This window comes from Electrophorus electricus, chromosome 8 (assembly GCF_013358815.1).
Source record: "Electrophorus electricus isolate fEleEle1 chromosome 8, fEleEle1.pri, whole genome shotgun sequence".
In the NCBI taxonomy this organism is placed as follows: Eukaryota; Metazoa; Chordata; class Actinopteri; order Gymnotiformes; family Gymnotidae; genus Electrophorus; species Electrophorus electricus.
In genome coordinates this window covers 17,744,886-17,767,632 of record NC_049542.1, presented here as the reverse complement: position 1 = coordinate 17,767,632, position 22,747 = coordinate 17,744,886, and the positions used below count along the sequence as shown (strand labels likewise).

Genomic DNA, 22,747 nt, shown 5'->3' with positions numbered 1-22,747 from the left:
ATGAGGGAAAGGTTCCATCCCAATTATGTCCCCAAAAACAATGCACAAAATCTGTCTGGCTGAGCACAGCTTCTTTATTAGTCAGTGATCATGTTGTCAACCCCTCGCTGGCATAATAAAGGCTATAAACGTGTAATAAATTCCTGAATGCTGTACTAATATTCTGAATTGGTGCTGGACACGGTCTGATGCAAATCCATGGGGACTGGACCAGTTTGGTCTATCTAGGCTAATGAATATTTAATGTACTCTGTTTCACATCAGCCTGTCTCATAAAGATGTACGGCGAGAGGGAAAGACAAAAACTGTTAGAGAGATAAAAAGGGTGAGAGAGAGGGAGTGGAAGGAAGTAAGAGAGGGAACTCTCCCAACTATACACAACATGCAGGAACTCAGGCAGAAATACACACGCACACGCACACACACACACACACACACACACACACACACACACACACACACACACACACACACACACACACACACACACACACACACACACCTTTTGAATACTTCAGTGTTTATACATACACACACTTAAACTGCTTTACAGAGGGGGGCTTTTTTCATTACATGCTTTAGGTTAGCACCATTTTTGTTCATGCAAGCAAATTTCAGAGCAGTTCAGACTGAGGGCAACATGCTCAGACTCCTTCAGATTTGTCTGCAGAACACATCATTTAAGAAGTAGGAGGCATCCTCTACCATCTAGACTAAATGAGACATCTGTGCCTATCATAATAAGCTTAGCATAATAGCATTCAAGGGGCCTTTTGTGAGTATTGAGAAAGCAATGACCAAAGACACACACACAATTTCATATCACTAGCGCATGCGAATGACAATTCAGTTCAGTTTAGGTTCCTGATGGAATAGTGACAGGAGTCATTTAGGGTGTTGTGAAATTAATTACAACAAATGTGAGTGGACGGCACTGGAGAGAGCCTATGTTATTAATATCCTCAAGGAAAGGAGAAATGTGGAGAGAGACTGCAAATATAAATTGATATTTCTATTTCAGCATTATTGTTCTGTGAGCTTTCAATGTAAGCATCTCATCATGTTTCCAAAACATGAATATTTATACTGTTGCATAGTATAATGATGAATTATGGGAGTGTTTTCTTTTTTAGGACCATAACAAACAGGAAATACATCACAGTACTAGTGATCAGAGTCTAACAGGAGGGTATCTGAGTCTGGCTGGAATTTCTGATGTCACTTTGGGTAGAATAGCTCAGATAGACAGAGACAACAGAACCAGCAAACAAGCTGGAATTCACAGCTCCATTTCCCAAACTTAAGGAAAGCATCACATAATTGGAAAAGTGGGATCAGACAATGCTGTGATAATCTGAGAATGAAAAGCACCTTAACTAAAGGTATGTATATGTGGAACTGATAATGTCTGTTACAGAAATCTAAATGCATCCTCAGCATACAAAAGCTGTAAGACTGTAAGTTACTGATACCTTTGCAGAAAGGCACTGGGGCACTCCAGGTGCCATTGCCGGTGCAGGTGAGGGTGGCAGAGCCTTCGGCTTCAATTGTGTAGCCAGGCTGGCATGCGAAGGTGATATTCTGCGCGATGGTGAAGTCTTCTCCATACCTCACTCCATTGGCTGGCACTCCAGGCTCACCACAATTAATCACTGCAGCAGGGTGCACTTGGTCAGTAGGCCACACTACAACCTCTACAATAACAGCATTCATTTCAAAGTAGCTCAAGCAGCTGGATTTGAAAGCTAATGCCTTTGTATCTACTTGAGCTAAAGCCAAGAGAAATTTACTATACACCAGAAAGGGCAATTTCTATTCAAACATGTCCCTGGAATATAATGTGATATATTTTATGGCAATGTTTTGGGGCTAGCAAGCAGTGTGACTCAAGCAATGGAAACAAAGCTTGAGAAGTCACATTCACAAATCATCTTAAACAAGCCATTTATGCTGCAACAGAGATGTCCCTGGGACCCCTGACTCTTAATTCAGAATGATAGATTTCACCATTATGAGGTGAAATCAATAGTGGCGAACAGGCATGGCTCCTTTACTCACAGGTATCCCTAAGGTTTAACTTAGAATCAATTCTGCAGATATTTTACAATTACCCTTTTCTCCAATGGAAAGGTACACAGAGGCAGGGTGGGGGAAAAGAGGAGCTAGCCAGTGAGTGCTGCACTTCCAGAGTGCCTGGAATCCAGATGAAATGCGAAGGAAACGAATTTGCTGTTTTGCACGTTGCCGCAGCTGACAAAACCTCGTTCCGTGAGTGCCTTTATTTAATTATTTTCACCATGCAACATCTTAAATTCAGCTATTGATTTATGGAGGGCCATTACGTATACTACATGCTCGATTTTCTATACATTTTGTGTCTTCTGTGAAAATGCTTTGCAATGATGATTTAAAATCCATCAGTGGACCCTGGTCTTAAAAGTGTCAACTGATTGTAGAAACTGCTAAAGCAAAAAGTGACTCCTCCCTTGGACAAAACAATGCATCACTTCCCTAGGCCTGCTGGGTAAACATATGCAGAACAGCATAAATCAGTGTTGTGTTGGGGTACCACACCTATTAAATCCATTCACAGAATACAGGGTTATGGTATCAGTGCTTCTGTGCTAATTTAGTAATCAACTAATCAAAAATGATGATGCTAGAATTGTGAAGAGAAAAGTCCTGTACTGTACTGTAGCATAGAAGGAATGCTGCGCTGTGTGAATTCACTGCCTTCTTTTCATTGTTATTTCCATTTATCACAAAGACAGCTGCCCAAGCCCTGAAAAAAGTAGTACTTGTGCTGCATATATGAAAACACATATGAAACATGAGACATGATAAATGTTCTGCAGCAACATCTCTACAGCATTTTTTAAGGAAAGCTGTTCACAGATTCCATACTTATCATCACCAAGTAATATTAATCTATTTTGACATTTCCACTTAGTTTTAAGATAACGTCTACTTGGTAGACCTTTAAAGTGACATTAAAAACTCAGGACTCACTTACTCATGGCTGGGATCTAAATTGTCTTGTCTTAATACCAATACAGGGAAGCTGGGGGAAGGATGGCAATCCCCAGCAGTGTTTTGGGAGATGGGAGTAATTGCTTTCTTTACCTGATGACCTGAAAATGATCATTTCTCCTTCTCTTCCCCGTTTGTGAACAGGGCTAACCTCAACCCATCTTCCCTAGTGTACTTCTTTATCACTCTGACCTAGGCCTGAATCAGTGAGACAGAATTGCATCAGGACCAGATTGTCCTGGGCTGAAACCCTCACTCACTGGTGCAGTTGGGAGTACTGCCTGACCAGGTTCCGTTGGCCTGGCACTGACGTGTGGCGGAGCCCGTCAGTAGGTAACCGTCCATGCAGGAGTAGATGACTGAGTGTGAGAAAGTGGTGCCGTCCAGCCGGTACACTCGCCCATTGCTGGGAGTCCCAGGGTTACCACACTGCACCGCTGTTACACACAACAAGGATATGGTTATGACAGTTAACTGACAACAAACCACAGTACCAAAGACCTAAATCTTTCAGGGCTGTATTTCACAGCAAAAAAATTGAGGAATTAAATCAGATGGTGTCTTCATATCATCATAACATTAAAAATTATGTCTTCTAAAAGCAAGTGAGTAGACATATGTGCACTTTGCTTTTCAACTACAGATGTTAGACAGGGCACAGATTACTGCGTAAGGGCAAGGAGAGAAGCCTGGCTGTGGTCGCAGAAGCAGAAGTGGCTGGAGGTAAGATGAAGAGTGTAATAGCAGTGTGTAATAGCAGCCTCTGCAGAATGTAATTTCAGTGCTCAGAGGAGCAAAGGAAGTAGAGATGGAGTGCTGATGGGTTTTAAGTGGGACAAGATTCTGAGAGGTCACATCCTGGGAAATTTAAGGTCTTGACACTTCATTCTGAGAAACATTTCAAAGAATCCATTAAATATTGGCCTTCTTGTAGGGAGGGGGTAAGAATTTCTGATAGTTATACTAAAATCTGTCAATGTATAAACAATGTTTGCTTGTTTTCAAGTATAAGTTTCCACATAGACTAGATATTGTACAGCTTAAAAAATATTACTTTTCCTTCCCAAGCCTTGTTAAAATACTCCAGAGCAAAATTTTCATACCTTATGTTGTATATATAGCCTGTGTGAAGTTGCTCGATGGTGTTTTGCTAGCTCCAGGTTATTTAATAGATAGTCCACTGAAATCGAATGAAACCAGTAGAGAGTAGTAGACTCAAAAGGTTACATCATGAAAATATGCCGGCAGGACATGATGGTAATGTTGCTGGACAAAATACGTGCCAGGAAGAGCACAGGAAGCAAAAGCAATAAGTCAAGCCATCTGAGTATGCATTTGTTTTCTGCAGAGGTTTGTGATGAAACTCAGGCCCCTAGCAATTCAATAACATAAGGATTTCAGTGCTGTGGCCCCCTTTTAAGTGTATGCATGCCGAGACAGCCTAATTAAACTATTCAGGGCTTTAACGATAATGCTGGGCATTCAGGAAATTCCTGATGCCTGTGTTTACCCAGCCTCTTGTGCATACTATTTTGGCTGTTCTAACTCACAAATGAAGCCCTGATTCTGCATCAAACCCACAGCAGAGCGGATAGACTGATAAACAGACAGACTGAGAAAGGGGAAGATAAAGAAAGATTCATCCCATTCATCTCATTTATCTCATCTTGCTAAGAAGTCGTCTCCCTTGGGTTAGCCAAGTTAACAATCTGTACACCCTTTTAAATGCGGAACCAAGCCGTGCTCTCATTTGGATGAACAATGCAGAATAGAGCCGCCAATCTCAATGGCATCCTGTATCCCTGCAGTCTTAACAGAGACGTGAGTCTGGGCTTGTACACACACCTTCCCCACAAGGAACCAGAGGATCCCTTTGTCTCCTCATGACACATAGACCATTGTGCATCCCTCAGGCTGTGTCACTTTGCGGTAGGGGGAAGGGTTTGTGTGCAACACCTTCCCCCTCAATTATGCACTCTTCCTGCATGCTTGTCGCTGTGTCTCCAAAAGTGATGTCTGTACAATGGCTGTTGTGTCTGTTCTCTGCGGGAGGTTTCGGCCTGGAGAAATACACCATTACTTGGTTCTTGGGACGAGAAAACAAGGCAGCATGTTATGCCTCTCTGTCACAAACAAGGCCTGTTTCCGCCTGCTAGACCTACTTCCTTTGAGTTTCAGTGTATGGTGCCTGAGGGTAAGTGGGCTCTAGTGGCAATACATGTTGAGGAACCTCGGGTGACAACAGTTATAACACAATATCCACTCTTGAGAGATGTGGCCAAGACAGTTGAAGAGGGAGCACAGGTTTTGATTCAAGCATCTATTGTCTGGGTGGCAGGTGATCTGCAATATTCCTTCATGTGAAGATGACTTTGAAGACCACCTTATTGTTTACGTAAAAACAGATTTGCAGTTTTACTTCTGAAGGATTTTGCTTGTTATGGTCTACTGGGTATTAGGGGATACGACAATGAGAAAAATTGATTTTGTCCAAAATGCCAAGTGCTTGCTCTTGGTATTACTATGGGTACAACTCCAAAATGTTTATAAAACTATAAAAAAAATATGTGAATTGGAAGAATCACTGATAAAATTGAACCTAAAGCTCTTTTCTTTGCATTATTCTCAGAAATCTAGATCAAAGAGATCAAAGAGATAAAATAAGACAATGGTGTGCAACAGAAGGAAGGGACAGGGGGAAGCAAGCACTTTTTGGAGCTACTGCACCGCGCATGCTATGTGTAGTGTGCTTACGTTTGCAGAAGGGCTGGGTTCCGGACCAGGTGCCATTGGGGAAGCACATTCTCTCAGAGGACCCGAAGAGAATGTAACCTGTGGAGCAGCTGAAGTGCACTTTACTGCGGATGCGAAAATCACTCTCCTCCCTGCTCCCGTGTGACGGCACACCTGGATCTCCACACGTCCCTGAAGAATCACCTTCACAGAGGAAAGCGAGGGAAAGAGAGTGGGAGAGAGAGGGAGTTATGAATTGAAACAGATAGATAAAGGAGAATTAGAATTTAAAAAGACAGTGAGAGAAACAGCAGATGATAAGAAGGAAAAGATTAAAAAGTTCACATGATTTCATACATAAAAAGACATAAAACCTATTCCACATCAGCTGAAGGAAGGTAAATGACCTCCTCTTGGCTTGTGAACCTGTTCTCTGTAGTCACACTGTGGCTTCAGTCTTGGAGGACACCTTTCATATAGCTCTTTTTCCCACACTCAAGGCTCCAACCCAGCTCAGGAAATTGATAGTGCTGATTGATTCTGGAGACTTCCATATATCTGGGACTGTGCAGTTCAGGGCCCTGCAGCATTATGCCTCACCTGAGCCACATCATCTATCATCACACACACACACACACACACACACACACACACACACACACACACACACACACACACACACACACATACACACTCACATGCATGTGGGCATGCGCGTGCACACACACATACACACACATGCACACAAACACTCATTCATACACATATGCAATCACTCACACATATGCCCACATGCACACAAACACACACGCGTAAAATCTAGCTATCTGTGCTTACAGCAGCAATCTACAGTGCCCAAGAAGGAGAGTATGGCCACTAAAGTTTATGACAGAGTCCAGAAGGCAGAAACAAAAGCAAACAAGCATACCATCTCCTTTCAAAGTCCTCCTGGAGTGCAGGCTCTGATATAAAACAGGCATTACAGAGGCTGCTAGGAGGTATTCTGCAAACAGCAACCCAGTGGCACATGGGTGCAAAGGCAAACTCACCACCACACGCTGCACACGCCTTCATATTAAACTGCACTCATATAATAGGTGAGTCAACATCAGAAAATAGCCCATGTCAGGGGACTTGTCCACCTCCATGAATAAGTCATCATTTATTTAAACATGGAGTAGGCTATGAAAAAATGCATTGCTCAAAATATTGTTCCAATGAATGGGGAACAGGCAGGTCTGGGAGCAGTCGGCTCAGGGGACAGATTAAAAATGGCTCCTAGTTAAGTACTATAGTTCCTTCTACACACTGATTAATATCAGTAAATAACAGCCACTCTGGTTTCAGTATGGGATGCTTGTTTCTTTTTCTAGTCATGGCTGAAGCAGAGTAGACAGATTTTAATCACGTGATATATATCTATATACCACGTGTGTCACCTACATCACACAAAGACAACACCTAAGGCCAGACAGGGAAGATGCATGCTGTTGTGAACTTCAAAGTAAGTGGGAAGGATGGATTTGCTCTCAGGGTAAAGGACGCTCTTCTGGGGATGCTCTGATAAAGAGCTATATCCTTCTTAGGGCATATTGTGACAAGTGGGTTTAGGTCCATTCTGACCGAGAATGAAAAAGATCACATAAAGTACCTGGAATCTTGTAATGTGTCATGATTGGCCCCTCCTTGCATACTGCCTCCTTGGTTACCCTGTCTTGTGTCTTTGTTTTGAATTACTTCCTTGGTTATGTTCCTTAGTTTTGTTTTGTCTGCCCCTCAATTGTATTACCTGTTCCTTATTAGTCTGTGTGTATACATACCCTATGTTTTCTGTCTTAGTTTGCTGGTCACTGTATACAGTAAGCCTTGCTTGTTGTTGTTGTGTTTGCTCTGCCTGCCTTAGCCTCTGTCATGTTCACGTTGCGTTGGTGCTGGTGCAACCCTTGTTTGTGTACGTTGTGTTGTATTTGTTGTGACCTGCTTCACTTTTCTGGTACCATGTTTCCCGGAACTGTACATGTTGGTAAATTGAACCCGGACTGTGATTATGACCCTGAGTTTGGATTTATCCCTAATAAATCTCACTCTTCACAACAAATGCATCTGCCTAATTGCTCCACATTACATAATGCATAAATGAGCTCGCTAAGATTTCTGGTGAGCCACAGATACAGTTCTCTCAAAAGGTCTTAGGACACCATTAGATTTGTTGTTTTAGCAATTGTAATTACCGTATACAATTATTTCCCAGTATCTTTAGAATACTACTAGAATATTAGAAATATTAGAATATGAGAAATTTGTTTGCAGTATTAAAAACCAGAAGAAAAAAAACAGCTTCTATAAGCTACAGTAGCAAGTATTTAGTGTGAGCTTCCCTTAAACTTGAGCAATAGCAGGCAAAGACAGCCTAAATCTAAAGACCTCTGGGAATTGCTAAAAGAAGGCTGGTGTAATATCCCTGGAGATTACTTCAGAAAACTTTAAGACAGTCTCCTCAAAAAAAGGTCCAAGATGTGCTTAGTGCCAAGGGAGGTCACACTAAATACTGACTTTTGCCTGTAGAATCCATTTTATTCTGAAAAGTGTTAGATTTTTCCCCCTGTATTTTCTACTTTTATCTTAATAAAGAGACAGAAATAATTATATATGGTCATTATATCATTACTATAACAACAACAAGAGGCAGAATGCAGTTGCAGGAGGTTCTTTAATAAACTAGGGAAACTAAACACGGGAGGCAAATAAAACAGACACGGGGAAAACACTAAGGCAAAGTAACAAACAAACTAAGCAAACAAATAAAGCAATAACAGAGATAATGATAATGACTACACACGACCAATCTTACCAAAATAAGACACAACATGGGAAACCAAACACAGGGCTTAAATAACCAAGACAATTAGGCGCTAACCAGACAAAGGTGAACATAGGAACAGGGAGAACCAAAACAAGAACTGGAATTAAGGAACAGATGAGGGGTGGAGAAAACAAAACCAAGGAATAGAAAAAGGAAGTAAAGGAAAACAGACACAACAGGGAAAGCAAGGAAACAGGGACGCCAGGAGGGTGGCCATTCATGCCACAACTCTAATGGTGGACTAAGACCTGTGCACAGTACTGTATGTTGCATGACGATCAATTCAGTTTCATAGCTTTGATGAAGGATATAACTAAAGGCTATTTAAAAACAACTGGCTGGTGAATGTCAAGCTTCCTAATCTTGACTTCTGAGTGTAATATGTTATATTCTTCTGACAAATGATGACAGCATGTGTGTGCATGCTGTCATCATTTGACAGGTGCGCTCGCGAATGCGCTCTGTGACAGAGGGAGTGCTGAATAAGCACCCAGCTCATGAAGGGTGGGGCAGGTGGAGAACAGCGATGGCACTGAGAGCTCTCCCACAGGTGCTGTTGGACACGTCCTCAACAGCAAGCTTAAGACCACAGAGGTTGGGGGAAAGGCGGATGAAAGGCTGACAAGGGAAAGTCACTGCAAACATCTTGTCTGCATAAAAGATGAGCAGAGTATGGCAATGCAGTGCCACACATTAGACTTTCCTGAGAACTGAATATGACTTCACAAGACTAGTCTGTGCAAACTGTCTATCTACCTATATCTAAATATAAATATATAAATCTATGTAAATATGAACAGTGCAAATTCATTCAATGAGATTCTTGTTCTCATGAAGTTTAGCTAGGCTTCATCTGTCATGCACAAGCTTGACAAGGCATTATGGAACCACGGCAATGAAAGAATGAAACAAAAATTGTGTTCCATGCTGAAATGGATTATTGATCAAAGGCATTACTGTGGCCTTTTCAGGGATAATGTAAGGCTTTATGTCAGAGTAAAAGCTTAAACCCCTTTAATGTCCTGGACAACTACTACTGCATATTTTATTTGTCAACACAGATAAAAAAAAAAAAGTGATGAAAATGATCAATTGGATCAAATAGAACCAATTAAATAAAGCATTTAAGCAAGCAAGCAAGCAAGCAACCAACCAAATGATCAAGCAAACAACAAAATCATTCATCTTATTTCCCAGTAGACATTAAGAATACAAAAATGTGCCTATGGTCTGAATTACTAGATTTTATAAGTCAGGCTCAAATAGTTTACAGAGTGGTGCTAGCCAGTGCAGAGGTGGTTAGCAAACACTGCTGAGGGTCTCTCAACTGTGGGCTGCTCGTACAGCCAGAGTGCCGATCAAGGCTTGTAGCCACCCTAATTGGCTAAGTTCAGGTTTGAGTGCAGGAAGGGTGTGTGGTCCACCCAGCAGCTGGACACAGCAGTTCACATTGACTCATGGCCTGGCCTGAACACTGCTAATTGGGATGCAGACTGGCTGGGGGTGGAGTGTAAATGGCTGCATGGTGATGAAAAGAGGGGCCAGATCAGGCTTTACTTATGGATGGATGCAGCCAATTACATGGGGCTGCCAACAGGGTCAAATGCTCATAATAGCTTTTGCTGGCTAGCTTGTTACATAAAAGGAAAAAATGTAATCACACATTAATGTGGCCTACAGGAATCTCTCACATCTCACACTCAACAGGGAAATATACATAGAGATGCACACACACAAACAGCCCTCATCTTTGTTCGCTATTGTGCACAACTCTGGATTCCTTCAAATATATGTATGTGTTTTAACGCAATGTTTGCATGTATGCTTGCACACATACTTTTTAATTTTTTTTGTATATGCGTGTGTGTCTGAGAGTGACAGTGAAAATCCGTATGTTAGACCTCTTGCAAACAAGAGAAGAGGAACTAAACTTATCTTGCTCTGATTACGTGCCAGGAAAACCACAAAATCCTGGAGGCACAACAAACACTTTGGGAAAGCATGAAAACTCTCCAAGGACTCTAGGATATAGATGGAGAAGGAGAAAAGGGGAAGAAAGAGAGGCAGAAAGTTGCCTGTTGCTTTCAGTTATTTCATTCTCAGTCTCCTGAACTATTTTTGGGTCACAGAGCACAGTTGCAGAGTGGGAGAATGAATGCTGTAACTGAACAAGCCTGTGTCTGCTTTTTCCCTTTAGGGGTCACATAAATTTTAATTAAGGTAAAGGGACAAGCAGTGATCAGGTGACTACAAATGTGTCTGTGGGTGCATGACCACACTCTTGCCTATTAGAATGGACCTGAGATTGAGATAGTCTGGTGGATTGAGTCACTAGGGAAAGGGAGAGGAACTGGGCAAGGCAGGTCAGGACTGAGGGTAGAACTGAGGATAAAACTTTGGCAATACACAGCATTCCTACCACCAGTCTTTTGAGATTATATATTCACATGGAAAATTCTTTCACACGGCTATAACACCTTACAAGCTTTGAACAGAACCATCATAGGGTTCAATCAGCAGCCTTCTTGATGTCAGGCAAAATCATTCTAGGGGTTCTGAGAAGAGCTGTTCAGGAAAGGTCCTACATGGGATCAAAGGGTATTATAAAGCATAACCCGATCATGGGAACTCATATCTCCAGCAGGTTTTTTCATCCCAAATTAGAAAGGAGATACACATTAAAGCATGAGACTGAGAATTTTTGCCTTTTTATAGCAATGTGGTTACAGATGTAAATTACTGCTTGTCACTGTGCCAGAGAAAGTTTCTTTCTAGCTGTAAAAATCATCTTTTTGGAGAGTGCATATCAGAATAGCAATTCTTGCTTGATACATATTTATAAAAGGGCACCAGTATTGTCACACCATGAAGGTCTTCAGGAAAATGTGATGCTCAGTGAACCATACTGCTATAGAACATATTCCAAATGCCAGTAACTTCAGATAATCTCTCTTTCAATATGCTCATATTCTCCTTTGAATTCTTTTCAAGGACACAAAATTGTCATGATTCAAAGTCCAGCTCACAAAGGGTATGGACCTGGACGAACCTTGGCAAGAAGGTCCCTGAATCCTAATAATACAGTGATGAAGGCCTGACTGCCCCTGGTGCAGTTCTTTCATTCCTCATTGATGCTGTGTTTGTGACCTGCCAAAGGGCAGGACTGCAGCAGGACCTCATACAGCGCTGGATGTGTGGGCAGTTTGAAGGCCACGGCTGATGTGCTTAGCTGTTGTATGGGTTGTGGTGGAACAGGGACATGGCATTCTGCTCCAAAAGCACAGCAGTCATAGGAGGAAGGTGTTGGTATGCACCTTGAAATGTCCTTTCCTCTTCTAGATTTGCACTTGAAGTTGCCATACTTGGTCTGTGTACCTTTTTCTGTTTTATAGACTTGGGGTATGACACTGTGTGCATTAAAATATATGTGTATACGTGTGTGCGTGTGTATGTATGTGTGTGTGTGTGTGTGTGTGCGCGCGCGCACACGGGTGTGTGTGTGTGTGTGTGTATGTCCTCTACTATGCAGCCTCTGGCATAAAGCAGATGGCATGTCATCTCAATAAGGAGGACAAAAAACATTAAATGGTGCCCAGAACCCACAAATATATTCCCTACTGGGCCCATAGTCTCTTTCACACTTTCTCTCCCAGTGGAGCAGTAGTGTGCATGTCTAATTACCAAGAGAGTCACATCATTTTAAGAAGAGAAAAAGATAAAATAAGCTTTTTCAGCAAATGCCTCCACTGTCTCCCCATGGGGTCATAGTCATCTTTAATCAAATATAGCTGTACTCCATGGGTACAGCTGTAGTAGAAGACCGTTTGGATATGGATGGTTGCATTACAGAAGGGAAAAGCCAGCTTGTCTTGGGTAAGTAGGCTCACAAGCTGATTTGTGTGTGAAGCACTGTAGAGGAGCATAGTGCTAGTACCTGCACTTCTGCTTTGGGCCTGTAAGTGTCCAGTGCTTTGTGTACACACACAAGGCAGACAACACACCATCTGCACCACCACTAACACCTCCATACACAAGCTCCAGAGCTCCCTCTCTCCATTCGGTGACAGCAGTCTATTCTGGGGCTATTTTGAAAATGGTTCCCTTTAAAGTTGCTGTTATCAATTGTTATAGTTTTGCATACTTTTGCTAGATTTGGATACTGAAGGAGTTCACCCATTCAATCCTTTCTCCAAAGTCCTATACACTCTGCCCTTAGCTCATCCTAAAAAACGGACATGATGGGAGGAGCACCTCCTTGCGTATATACATTCGGATTATTAATAAATAATAAAGACAATTCCCTGATGAAGGGACCAAAGTATCAGCTAGTCAGTACCACAGAAACATTAGATCGCTTTCCGTTTTTGTCAAGTGTATATTCCTGCATACAAAGGATCATGTAGGCATCTGTACACCACTGAAGGCTGTGCTGTGTGCTGGGTGTGTGAATGTGTGGGCTACCTGAGCAGAATGGCATCGGTGCACTCCAGTGTCCATTCAGCTGGCAGGTTCGAGAGGACTCGCCCTTTAGCTGCCGGCCCCCTGTGCAAGAATAGCGCACTGTAGAGCCAAAGGTGAACTTTTCTCCACTCAATACACCATTAGGAGGAGATCCAGGGTGTCCGCAATCCACGACTGTGGAAAAGACACACACACACACACACACACACACACACACACACTTTGTCACAATGGCTATAATTATGATGCAGCAGTATTTCAAACTAAGTTTACATTCATGTTTAATTACAGCCCAATCCTAGACCATTTCACACTATGGGAGGTGCTAAAACTGTTCCCTCTGAGACTGCTGCCATCATCAGATTGTGTTTCTTCTTCTGTCATGTCCAAGGCCTCACTGAATGTGAAAGCTTCTTAGCAATAATGCATTTACAAGATAAACTTTGAGTAAGATTAAACTCAAATTTCTCCAACCACTTCATTAAAAGAATTTAACTTGCAAGTATACTTTGTAGGTGTAAAGTAAAATAAATTACAACCCATTTGTTATTATGCACAAGTTCTGTTAGCTACCTTTTAGTCCTTAATCAGTCTGAACCCAGAAGTGCTGCTGACATGATTAAAAACTCCAGACTCTGCTGTGCCTGATAATTCCTATCAGCGCAACAGCCACTACCATTCCATTACCATGTCACTGTTGCGGTCATATTGAAAATGTACTGCCACCCAAATAATATATGATCAAAAATGAACAGTCTGTAATTGTCTACCTACAAAGTATAGGCCTACATGTTAGTAAGTGTACCTATGCGATCAGTGAGCATAGGTACAAGGCAGTTGTTTTGTAATAGAATGTTTGGTAAGTAGGCTTTTGCAGTGATATAATAGATTGCTAATACATTTAATCCTTAACAGTATTGGCACTGAATCATGCTTTATGTGCCATATTCTTGCTCTGCATTTAAAATGCAAGCTGCGCTTTAAATCGATGTGGTTTCGATGTCTTATTTAGGATTAGGATGCTTGCTTGCTGTACCAGGTATAGTGAAGCCAACAGCAGATCAGAAGCCTGTGTTTGGATTACAAATGCTTGCTGACAAGCAAAAACTTTCGATGAATATGGAAAAGAGGGCAAATGGGGTCCTGCGGCAGATTAGCGAGGTGTGGAGCCCAGCCGGGCCCGCAGGCTGAGGAGGGGCTAAGGAGACGTCAGGGACAGCAGGGGGGCTTGTCATGGTGGAACGTGAGCTAAGGCAGCATTGTTTCTGCAGCTGGCGCTAATAGCGCCTCACTGAGCCGAAAAAGAGCGGCGGAGGTGGATGTTTGGCATGTGGCGGGATGTGCACCTAATAAGACAGGGATCAGCCACAAGGCTGGCATTGCTAATTAGTCTGCCTGCAAAAAGTCTATGTTCCACCTGTCTCTCAATTAATGAACTGATCTAAAGCAGCGGGAGAGGGTCACTCGACTGTTTCCGCCTCCATTACTGGAATTAACAGCGGGAATTACGCTAATTAATGGTGCAGAGCTGCTGCCAAGTTCTGCTGTTCAACTCAAGGGGGCCGGACATATCACCAACTCACCAATACATTCAGGCAGAGGCTTGTCCCATTGGCCGGTGGGCTGGCAGGTGAGTACGGGGGAGCCAAACAGGTAGTAGCCTGGGTTGCAGTCGTAAAAGACTACCGTGCCAAAGGTGAAGTTGCCATGCTCGATCTTGCTCTGCCTGATGGAGTTGGCTGGGATCCCAGGATCAGAGCAATTGACCACTGAACACAGGGAAGAAGAGATGGAGGGGGGTGGGGGGAGAGATGGAGCAAGAGGCATATGTGTTATTTGGCAGAAGCACTAAGCAAGTTACATTGCTCTAGGAAACTCGCTGGCAGCTCTCCTCATCATTAACATGTGTGAAAAATGACAATTACAGTGTCTATAGAGGTTGCTTTAACATGTTACATTACATTGTGTTTCTTAAGATAGAAGGAATAGTTGTTTGCTATAATAGATAAGGTTAACACTTACTGACATAACACAAAGTCATGTCAAGAAAGCAGGAAGCACACATGGAAGCCTATGGATACGTCTTAAGACAGTGGTCAACAACAGCCCTCAGGCATCAATAAGAAGTGTGTTTCATGTCAATGGGCTTTTCTGTTCTATTGCAAATACATGAAAATGCATTGAAATTATTTCCATGGTAATTGATCACAGGCTACAGATGCAGCAGATAGAGATTAGGTTAAAAAATTCAGTAGCCTCCTCAGTGCCCCCTCATGCAAATAAAACATCTGGCATACTTTAGTTCTTGAACATATAATGTCAAACATCAAATGGTATAATGCAGCACTAGCAAGAGCAACATAGGCTGCTCCAACTTACCCAGAGTGCACTGCAGCATGTTTTTTTTTTTTTTGGCAGGCGGTGGCTCAGCCAAAACTCAGTGTGAATAATCGACTTAACTTTTTTCCCCACCTTTACATGTTGGTGGTGGCTGACTCCACTGGCGGGTGGCTTGGCAGTGGGCCCGCCCCGGGCCCTCCATCACATAGCCTGTGTTGCAGGAGAAGCTCACCACATCGTTAAGGTTGAAGCCATTGCCCACAGTGCGTCCATAGATGGGGCTGCCTGGGTGTCCGCAGCTGATGGCTGAACAACAGGGGGACAGTTTTAAAATGGCAGAACCTATTAGCATAGCAACTTGATAGGATAGGGTCGTGTCTTGTCAATGCTAAAGTAGCAATCTAAACAGAGACCTGTCAACTAAAAGCCCATTTCTGGGATGAATTCTTTGGTTTAGAAACTAGTCCTAATACTACATTATGGTAAATAAATGTATGTATCGAGTCATCTAATGTCAACTAACATATAATGAGTCATCTAACATTACTATAACACTATTAAAATGAAGAACATCAAAGCCAGGTGCTTTGTGCTTTTGCATAAATATCTAATATGAAGCTTAAATCCTGTGTACATCAACAGATCTCTGCAAGATGCTAAAAGCACTTTGGATATATAGGTCTCCCTGCTGACAGTAATGACAAGCCATCTGTACATTAAATGCTTAATCGCAAATATGCCTTCATTCAGCTTTTATTTTCTTGCCAATGGGCCAAGCCATTTTATTTGTGCTCAACTGCAGGCGTCTGCTGAGTGAAGCTGAACGGGTGGTTAACTGCATGGTGCTGGCGGGTGTATGCACTGTAAATGGGCCGTTCACACACACTGTTGGTTAGCTGCATAGCCATGCCTTCGGGCGAGATGTCACGCCCATGTCAAGGTTGGCTTGACACTCTAATTAGCCTTGTGCTTGTGTGCATACAGTATAAACAAATCCAAGACACATTTTGATTGGATACAAAACTTACACACTACATTTAAAGGAGATAGATCTTGTCTTGTGGAGTTTTGTGGACTGCAATGTTAAGGCAACAATCAGTGTTCCAAGGTGCTAGTCTTGTATGGCAGATTTATATTTATTATTGCTGTATGGTTATTACTAAGCCACCTATTTTTACCCATATGGCTGCAGATGGCCTTATATGAGAATGGAGTCTTCTTTCAGAATTCCTCTTCAAGGCTCAAGCACATTTTGTTCCCCATCACGCTTCTCTCCTACTCTCATAAACAACGCCAGTTCATTTGCATAATTACAGATGTAATTTGTTTCTCTTTACGCGAAGGCAATTTCCCCTTCATTTGAGCACCTTCCATAGCCCAAAATTTCAAACCAAATCACTGCGTGCTAAAATAGCTGAAAACCCACCCTCTCCCCTGCTCACTTTCATATTCTCTCTCTCATGCTAGTAATTACTACTTGTTGTTCACTAAAGAAATAGGTAATTCCAGGGAAATTGCAGCAAGCTTAATATGTAAGATAAAGGATGAGGTAACAAACAGTAAAACAGTAGCACTCTGAGATCTGCTGAAAGGTCAGATCAGGAAGCACTATTGGAACATCTGTCCTATTCAGGTCCGTAGTAAGAAATCTCACCTAAAGTAAGAAACTGCTTAGTTGCTGCATCACTGCATCACATACATCAATTTAGTTTTGGTTTTGCCAAAACAAAGCTTTGCAAATGCTGCTCAACATCTTAACAGAATTTTCTTTTCATTTACCTTTATTAAAATGCTGTATATTAAGGCAAAAAATGACTCAATCTACACTTATTTCAAATCAAAGAAACCAAGCCAAAGCAGAGCTAATAATATTTGTGATGATGGTGCAAAATAAATGCAAGATTTGCTTAAAACATAATGAAAACATACCACATTTATCCACATAAAAATTACACTGATATTTGAAATATTAATTTGCATTCCTTAATATATGTCAGGCTACAATGCGTGCACAATTTAACTTCAACAATGCATTCACTCTGAACTTCAACAACAAGCCAACTCTCTCAATCAGCTCACTTCCATCATTTGTAGCCTTTACTAGGTAAAGTTTTGAACACAAATGTTAACGATGAAAGTGCATGCTCATTGTGGCACTCTGCACTGGAGCCTGAGAATGACTTGTTAATTAAAAATGTCCCTTGAGAATGAGAAGGCTCTTTTATTCCTTGTGCTTTAGTGAACTCTTCAAATGCTAGTGTCCTTAGAGGAGCGCTCTGCAGAAGCCCCTCTCCTCAGGTGCCATTAACATGGTCACGTGATACAGGCTCCTTTGCACACATTTGTCACCAGGCTGAATGCAACACAGTGACAGCTCTTCATCTGAGGATCAGTAGCAATGGCTTAAACAAACATATGTGATTTGGCCTCCACTCCACCAGCTGCACAACACTTTAACTTGAGAAAGGTTTGATGAAGGTTGGTGCAGGCATGCCACAGCTTTCTTGCTTTACACTAACTGAGGATGACTAAAGTTCCCAAAAAATGTATTTCTTATGCCTGGACAGTTGTTCATATGTTTTCCCAGGAAGCGGTAAATTGTCTCTTTTTAATCATTTACAAAGCTTTGCAGTTTTCTGGGAGATTCTACCACTGTATTCTGCAACATTTACAGCATCTACCTCATGCTCCTCCAACACCGTGTTCCTGACAGTCAGAGGCTCTAGCAAAACTATCACGCTGCTTTTTCTGGAAAACGTGACACAGACTTACGGATGCAGATGGGCAACTGTCCGGACCAGTTGTGGTCTTGCTGGCAGATGCGCACAGAGGAACCAATGAGGCGGAAGCCTGGGGCGCACTGGTACACCACTGTGTCCCGATAGCCAAAGTTCTCTCCGATCACCTGACCATTGACAATCTGCTCAGGCAGCCCACAGTGGCCCGCTAAAGAGAGAGACAGGATGGTCGAAAAGAATAATTGAAGAGAAACTGGAGCTGCTGTTTAATTAATCAGGAAAACATGGTGAGACAATGCTGAAATATTAAGGATACACATTTTTACAGAGAGTGTATATATGTTTATTTTAATGGCAGGCACATTTACCTAGTTGACACAGTCATCTCTGTAAATGCATTTGGACAAGCTGGTGCTCTAAAGACGACCCATTTAGAAGAAGCTTAGGTAAAATGGCTGTTCATCATTTGGCACTAGAATGGACTTCCATCTGTGATGAACCATGTTACACTAGCATTTTCAATGTCAAAGGGATTATTGGTAGTTCCTCTTGGCGAAGGCAAGTGAGCGGTTTAAAGTGACTGGAGTGCAGGATTTTGACCCACATGCGCCCAGGAGCAGCAATGAGTTTTTGGGAGAAAGCAGAAGTGTAGAATGTGAGTGAACATGTCTACCTAGACAACGTGTCTCAGTTCCGCTCCACAAACCAGAAGACAGGCACTCCCTCACAGTGGAGCCCACCAGCATGTAGCCAGCATCACATATAAAGATGGCTGTGGCCCCAAAGGTGGTCTGTGTCCCAATCTTCTTCCCATTGGCAGGTGTGGGGAGCTCCCCACATGAGATAACTAAGAAGAGAAGGGGAGGATACAAGGTGCAGTGAGAAAAAAGGGTTATGCATAACTTTGGACATGTTGATACAAGTGTACCAGCATGGTTATCAAAACCTAAATCAAGTAGGAAAGGGATCAATTATATTTCAATTCATGGCATAGAAAAAACCCCATTAGCTGTTTGTGATGTGTTCAACATGTCAAAATGAAGACTGATAGTAATTTGTGAGTCTACTCATGCCACTCTTACTAATAAGAATTTGTTAAAATAAAGGTAACATGTATATAGCTGGTTAGTAGTTGTGACTGTCTCTTACTCTGACAGTGGGGTCTCTCATTTCTCCAGCTCCATACTCCATTGGCCATGCACTGGATGTGTGCAGGTCCAAGACGGTAATAGCCAGGGTCACAGGTAAAAATGATTTTAGTCCTGTACTCATAATGGGAACCATTGACAATCCGCCACCGTCCATGTTCCAGAGAAAAAGATCCAATGCTGGGGCACACAACAACTGAGAACACACACACACATACCAAAATTAGAAAATAAATAAGCAAAAGACAAACAAACAACAACAAAACAACTCTTTACTGTCTATTTATGATTTACTTAATTTCTATACATTTATTGTTGGCACAAAAACACAACATATGGTAGGCCTGGACAGTAATTGTAGATAATTAATGCTAATTATGAAGTTTATGGTAAAATTAACCTTTGGCTCATAGCTATTTTGTCCACATAATAAGAGCTGAATGAACAACAACAATGTTGAAAGGAATTCTTATTAAAATGCTTTTTAAGTAGGTACTGGCATGAACTAATAGTCAATCACTACAAACATAGTCTGCATGCTGTTCATAACTGAGCACTAAAATCATAAAACCTTCCAATGCTGTTCTCTACATTTTAAAAACCAGTGCTCATATTTTGCATAGTTTTGTAAAGTGGCCAAGACATTTGTGCCCAGTCTTTAATGGATAATAACTTAATGTTTTGGCTCTGAGAACATATTCTGCTCATAAATAAATTAGAGGTCACATTACTGAGGCTCTGTGTGTGTATGGCAGTAGCTTGGGAATGCATTCTGAACAGAATCTGAGCCTGTGTGGTTAAGTGAGGAAAGGACTTGTACCTGAGCACCGGGGAATTTTGTTGTGGTTACTCCAGGTGCCATCAGGTTGACACACGGCACTGGTCAACTCCTTGGAGGACAGCCGGTAGCCATCATTACAGAAGTAGGTCACTCGGGTTCCCAATGAGTAGTCCACTGCTAGCACACCCCCATTGGCAGGAGCCTTGGGCACCCCACAGGACACAGCTAGGAGGAGGGAGAGAAGGGGGCCTTGAAATGTTCAGCTCTTATGAAAAGTATGCTCAAGCTGAAGTAAAATGCCATGACATTAGAACATTTGGCTGCTGCACCACTGGAACATGAACTACTCACCAGTAGTTCATTAGCTGTGCGGTTGCTTTTTAATGGGTAATGTGTAACATTTTGTTGCATGTGCACATGTACAATAACCTCTGTGAAAGGTCAATACTACATTTAAGAGAATAATCCAAAAATCATACAGTAAATTGCATTCGAAAATCTAAGAGGAGGTTAGAAGTTTACTGGAAACCATAGTTAAACCTGTTTCTTTCACTGTGTCATTGTCAAGGCCTTGTCAAACCAACCAGTAAATGGAAAGTCTTATTCTATGTCCTTTCTCCATTTATATAAGTATCACAGAAACACAGAGAACATCATAGTTTGGTTCAACAATGAAATATGAAACATGTTCTAGGGATAAACTCCCTAGGTTAAGCTCAAGCCCCCTAAAAGAGTCTGAAAGCAATCATCAACATCCAAGCATGTTCACAACTCAAACCTCCCACCTTTCTTCAGTGTTATGGAAAACACAGTCATATTCCACCTGACGCAAATGAACACAAATCAAAGACTCTCTCATGGGCCAACACACTTTGATGATGACAAGGGGAGAGGCCTGTTTGTAGTTCCTGAGAAAAAATACAAATGCAAAGTGATTGGGACACTTTGGAAGCTCACAGTGTCATTTAAGTATCACTTAAAATTAGCAGCATGTAGTGCTGTAGTCTCGGAGAGGGCGGGGTAGGGCTGCTTCCACCACTACTGCCCACAGAAGGATGTGGCACTGAGGGTAAGGCTCATAGGCAGGCTTAGCTGGAGGCGCTCAGAAAGCATGACCTGAGCACAGAAGTTATGCGGTAGGAATGAAACACAGATGGCGATGAGAACTCTGGTGTTTAGGCTCTGATACAGCAAATCAAATTCATCATGAATAAACAGCATCAGGGAGAGAACAGCGTGAGCAGTTACCACATTCCCTTCACTGACAGTAAAAATGGATTACACATTCGTGGAAAAGAAGTTCCTTGAAGCTGTGATTGGGGAATTATTGTGCATCATCTAGCACTGAATTAACACCTGGTGCCATTAAACTGCCCTGTAGAACACCAAAGATTGGTGTAATTAGGGCTATCCATACCTCACAACCCCATTTCAGTTCATCTTGTTCTTTGCAATTTCTGGTGCAAGTTTTTCTAATGCTAAAATCAGGGAAACTGAGATATTTTTTTTTTACATTAATATTAATATGAAAATGGTAAATTGAATGATTTCAGCCTCTAGCCTTAATCTTAAATCCACAAAGAATAGCCTAAAAGGTAATACTTTACTTAAAACCATTAATAAGCCTGGTGGTTTTTTAAGAGCTTGCATAAGATGTTATGCCCATACAAGAGAACACACCACTATCGTCATTATCATCATCATCATCATCATCATCATCATCATCATCATCATCATCATCATCACTAGCCTAGCCTCTTCGTTCTTACCTTGGCAGGCGGGTACTGGTACATCCCAGTCGTAGAAGCCATAAAGGGTTTTCTTGCACACAGCAGTGCTCTTGCCAATGAGGCGGTAGCCCCGGTCGCAGGCCCAGCGCACCAGGCTGTTGATGTGACCTCCAGTCTGACTGCTGATGGAGCCGTGGAGGGGAGAGTCTGGGGTGCTGCAGTACAGGGCTGCACAGAGGACAGACACAGAGCAAGCCCCATCACCTCTTTCATCAACACCTAGAGCAACGCCCCTTACCTGGGTCACTTCTGCATGCCTTCGGCCATGTCCTGGGGAGCCATTGCTTGGCTTGACCACTCAGGAAGCAGTTAGTGAACTGTGGATACTATTAAAGTATGGTGGCTTGTGAGTGTGGCTAATGTTCAAAGTACTTGTTTTTTAGGCCAGTGTAGAAAAGTCTCAGATTCAAATATTAAGGAATCCAGTTATGGTATATTATTGCAAAATATTTTAATGGCCTTAAGGGATGTTATTATGTCCCTAACAGTCAGTAAAGGGAATTTAGAATTTTATTAGCATGGAAAATGATTGGGTTTTATTTAGTGTGAAATTGATTTAGGCATCCCAAAGTAATCAGTGTGACAAGATTAACACAACTGAAGGCATGGTGGTAGTGCTTCAATTACTTGAAGCAAAAACAATGAATCAAAGAAAAAAACTGCTAGCACTATAATCTTCTTTGTTTAGTGTAATTTACTAAAATGCTATTGTGTTTAACATTCACTAAAAGCTGAGATACTGTTATAAGAGCATTTTTTATGTTTTTAGCAAATTACAAAAATATAATCTATCATGTCAAGGTTAAAAAGATCAAATATAATTTGGTATTATCTGAAACAACTCCCATTTGATAACATGCAGT

At 41.9% G+C, this 22,747-nt stretch overlaps 1 protein-coding gene across 5 annotated transcripts in view; it reads right to left on the bottom strand.

Annotated features, from left to right (window-relative positions):
* Positions 1-22,747, bottom strand: part of csmd3b (CUB and Sushi multiple domains 3b) — a 313,558-nt gene that overhangs the window by 18,491 nt on the left and 272,320 nt on the right. For all 5 annotated transcript variants that reach the window (XM_027011676.2, XM_027011678.2, XM_035529342.1 and 2 more), the window contains 11 exons: positions 21,864-22,052; positions 20,134-20,319; positions 19,315-19,509; positions 18,839-19,012; positions 18,200-18,373; positions 15,560-15,733; positions 14,671-14,856; positions 13,088-13,261; positions 5,785-5,967; positions 3,291-3,467; positions 1,473-1,652 (listed from right to left, as the gene is read on the bottom strand). In XM_027011676.2, the coding sequence (XP_026867477.2) occupies positions 1,473-1,652; positions 3,291-3,467; positions 5,785-5,967; positions 13,088-13,261; positions 14,671-14,856; positions 15,560-15,733; positions 18,200-18,373; positions 18,839-19,012; positions 19,315-19,509; positions 20,134-20,319; positions 21,864-22,052 (1,992 nt within the window). The remainder of the gene's footprint in view (positions 1-1,472; positions 1,653-3,290; positions 3,468-5,784; positions 5,968-13,087; positions 13,262-14,670; positions 14,857-15,559; positions 15,734-18,199; positions 18,374-18,838; positions 19,013-19,314; positions 19,510-20,133; positions 20,320-21,863; positions 22,053-22,747) is intronic.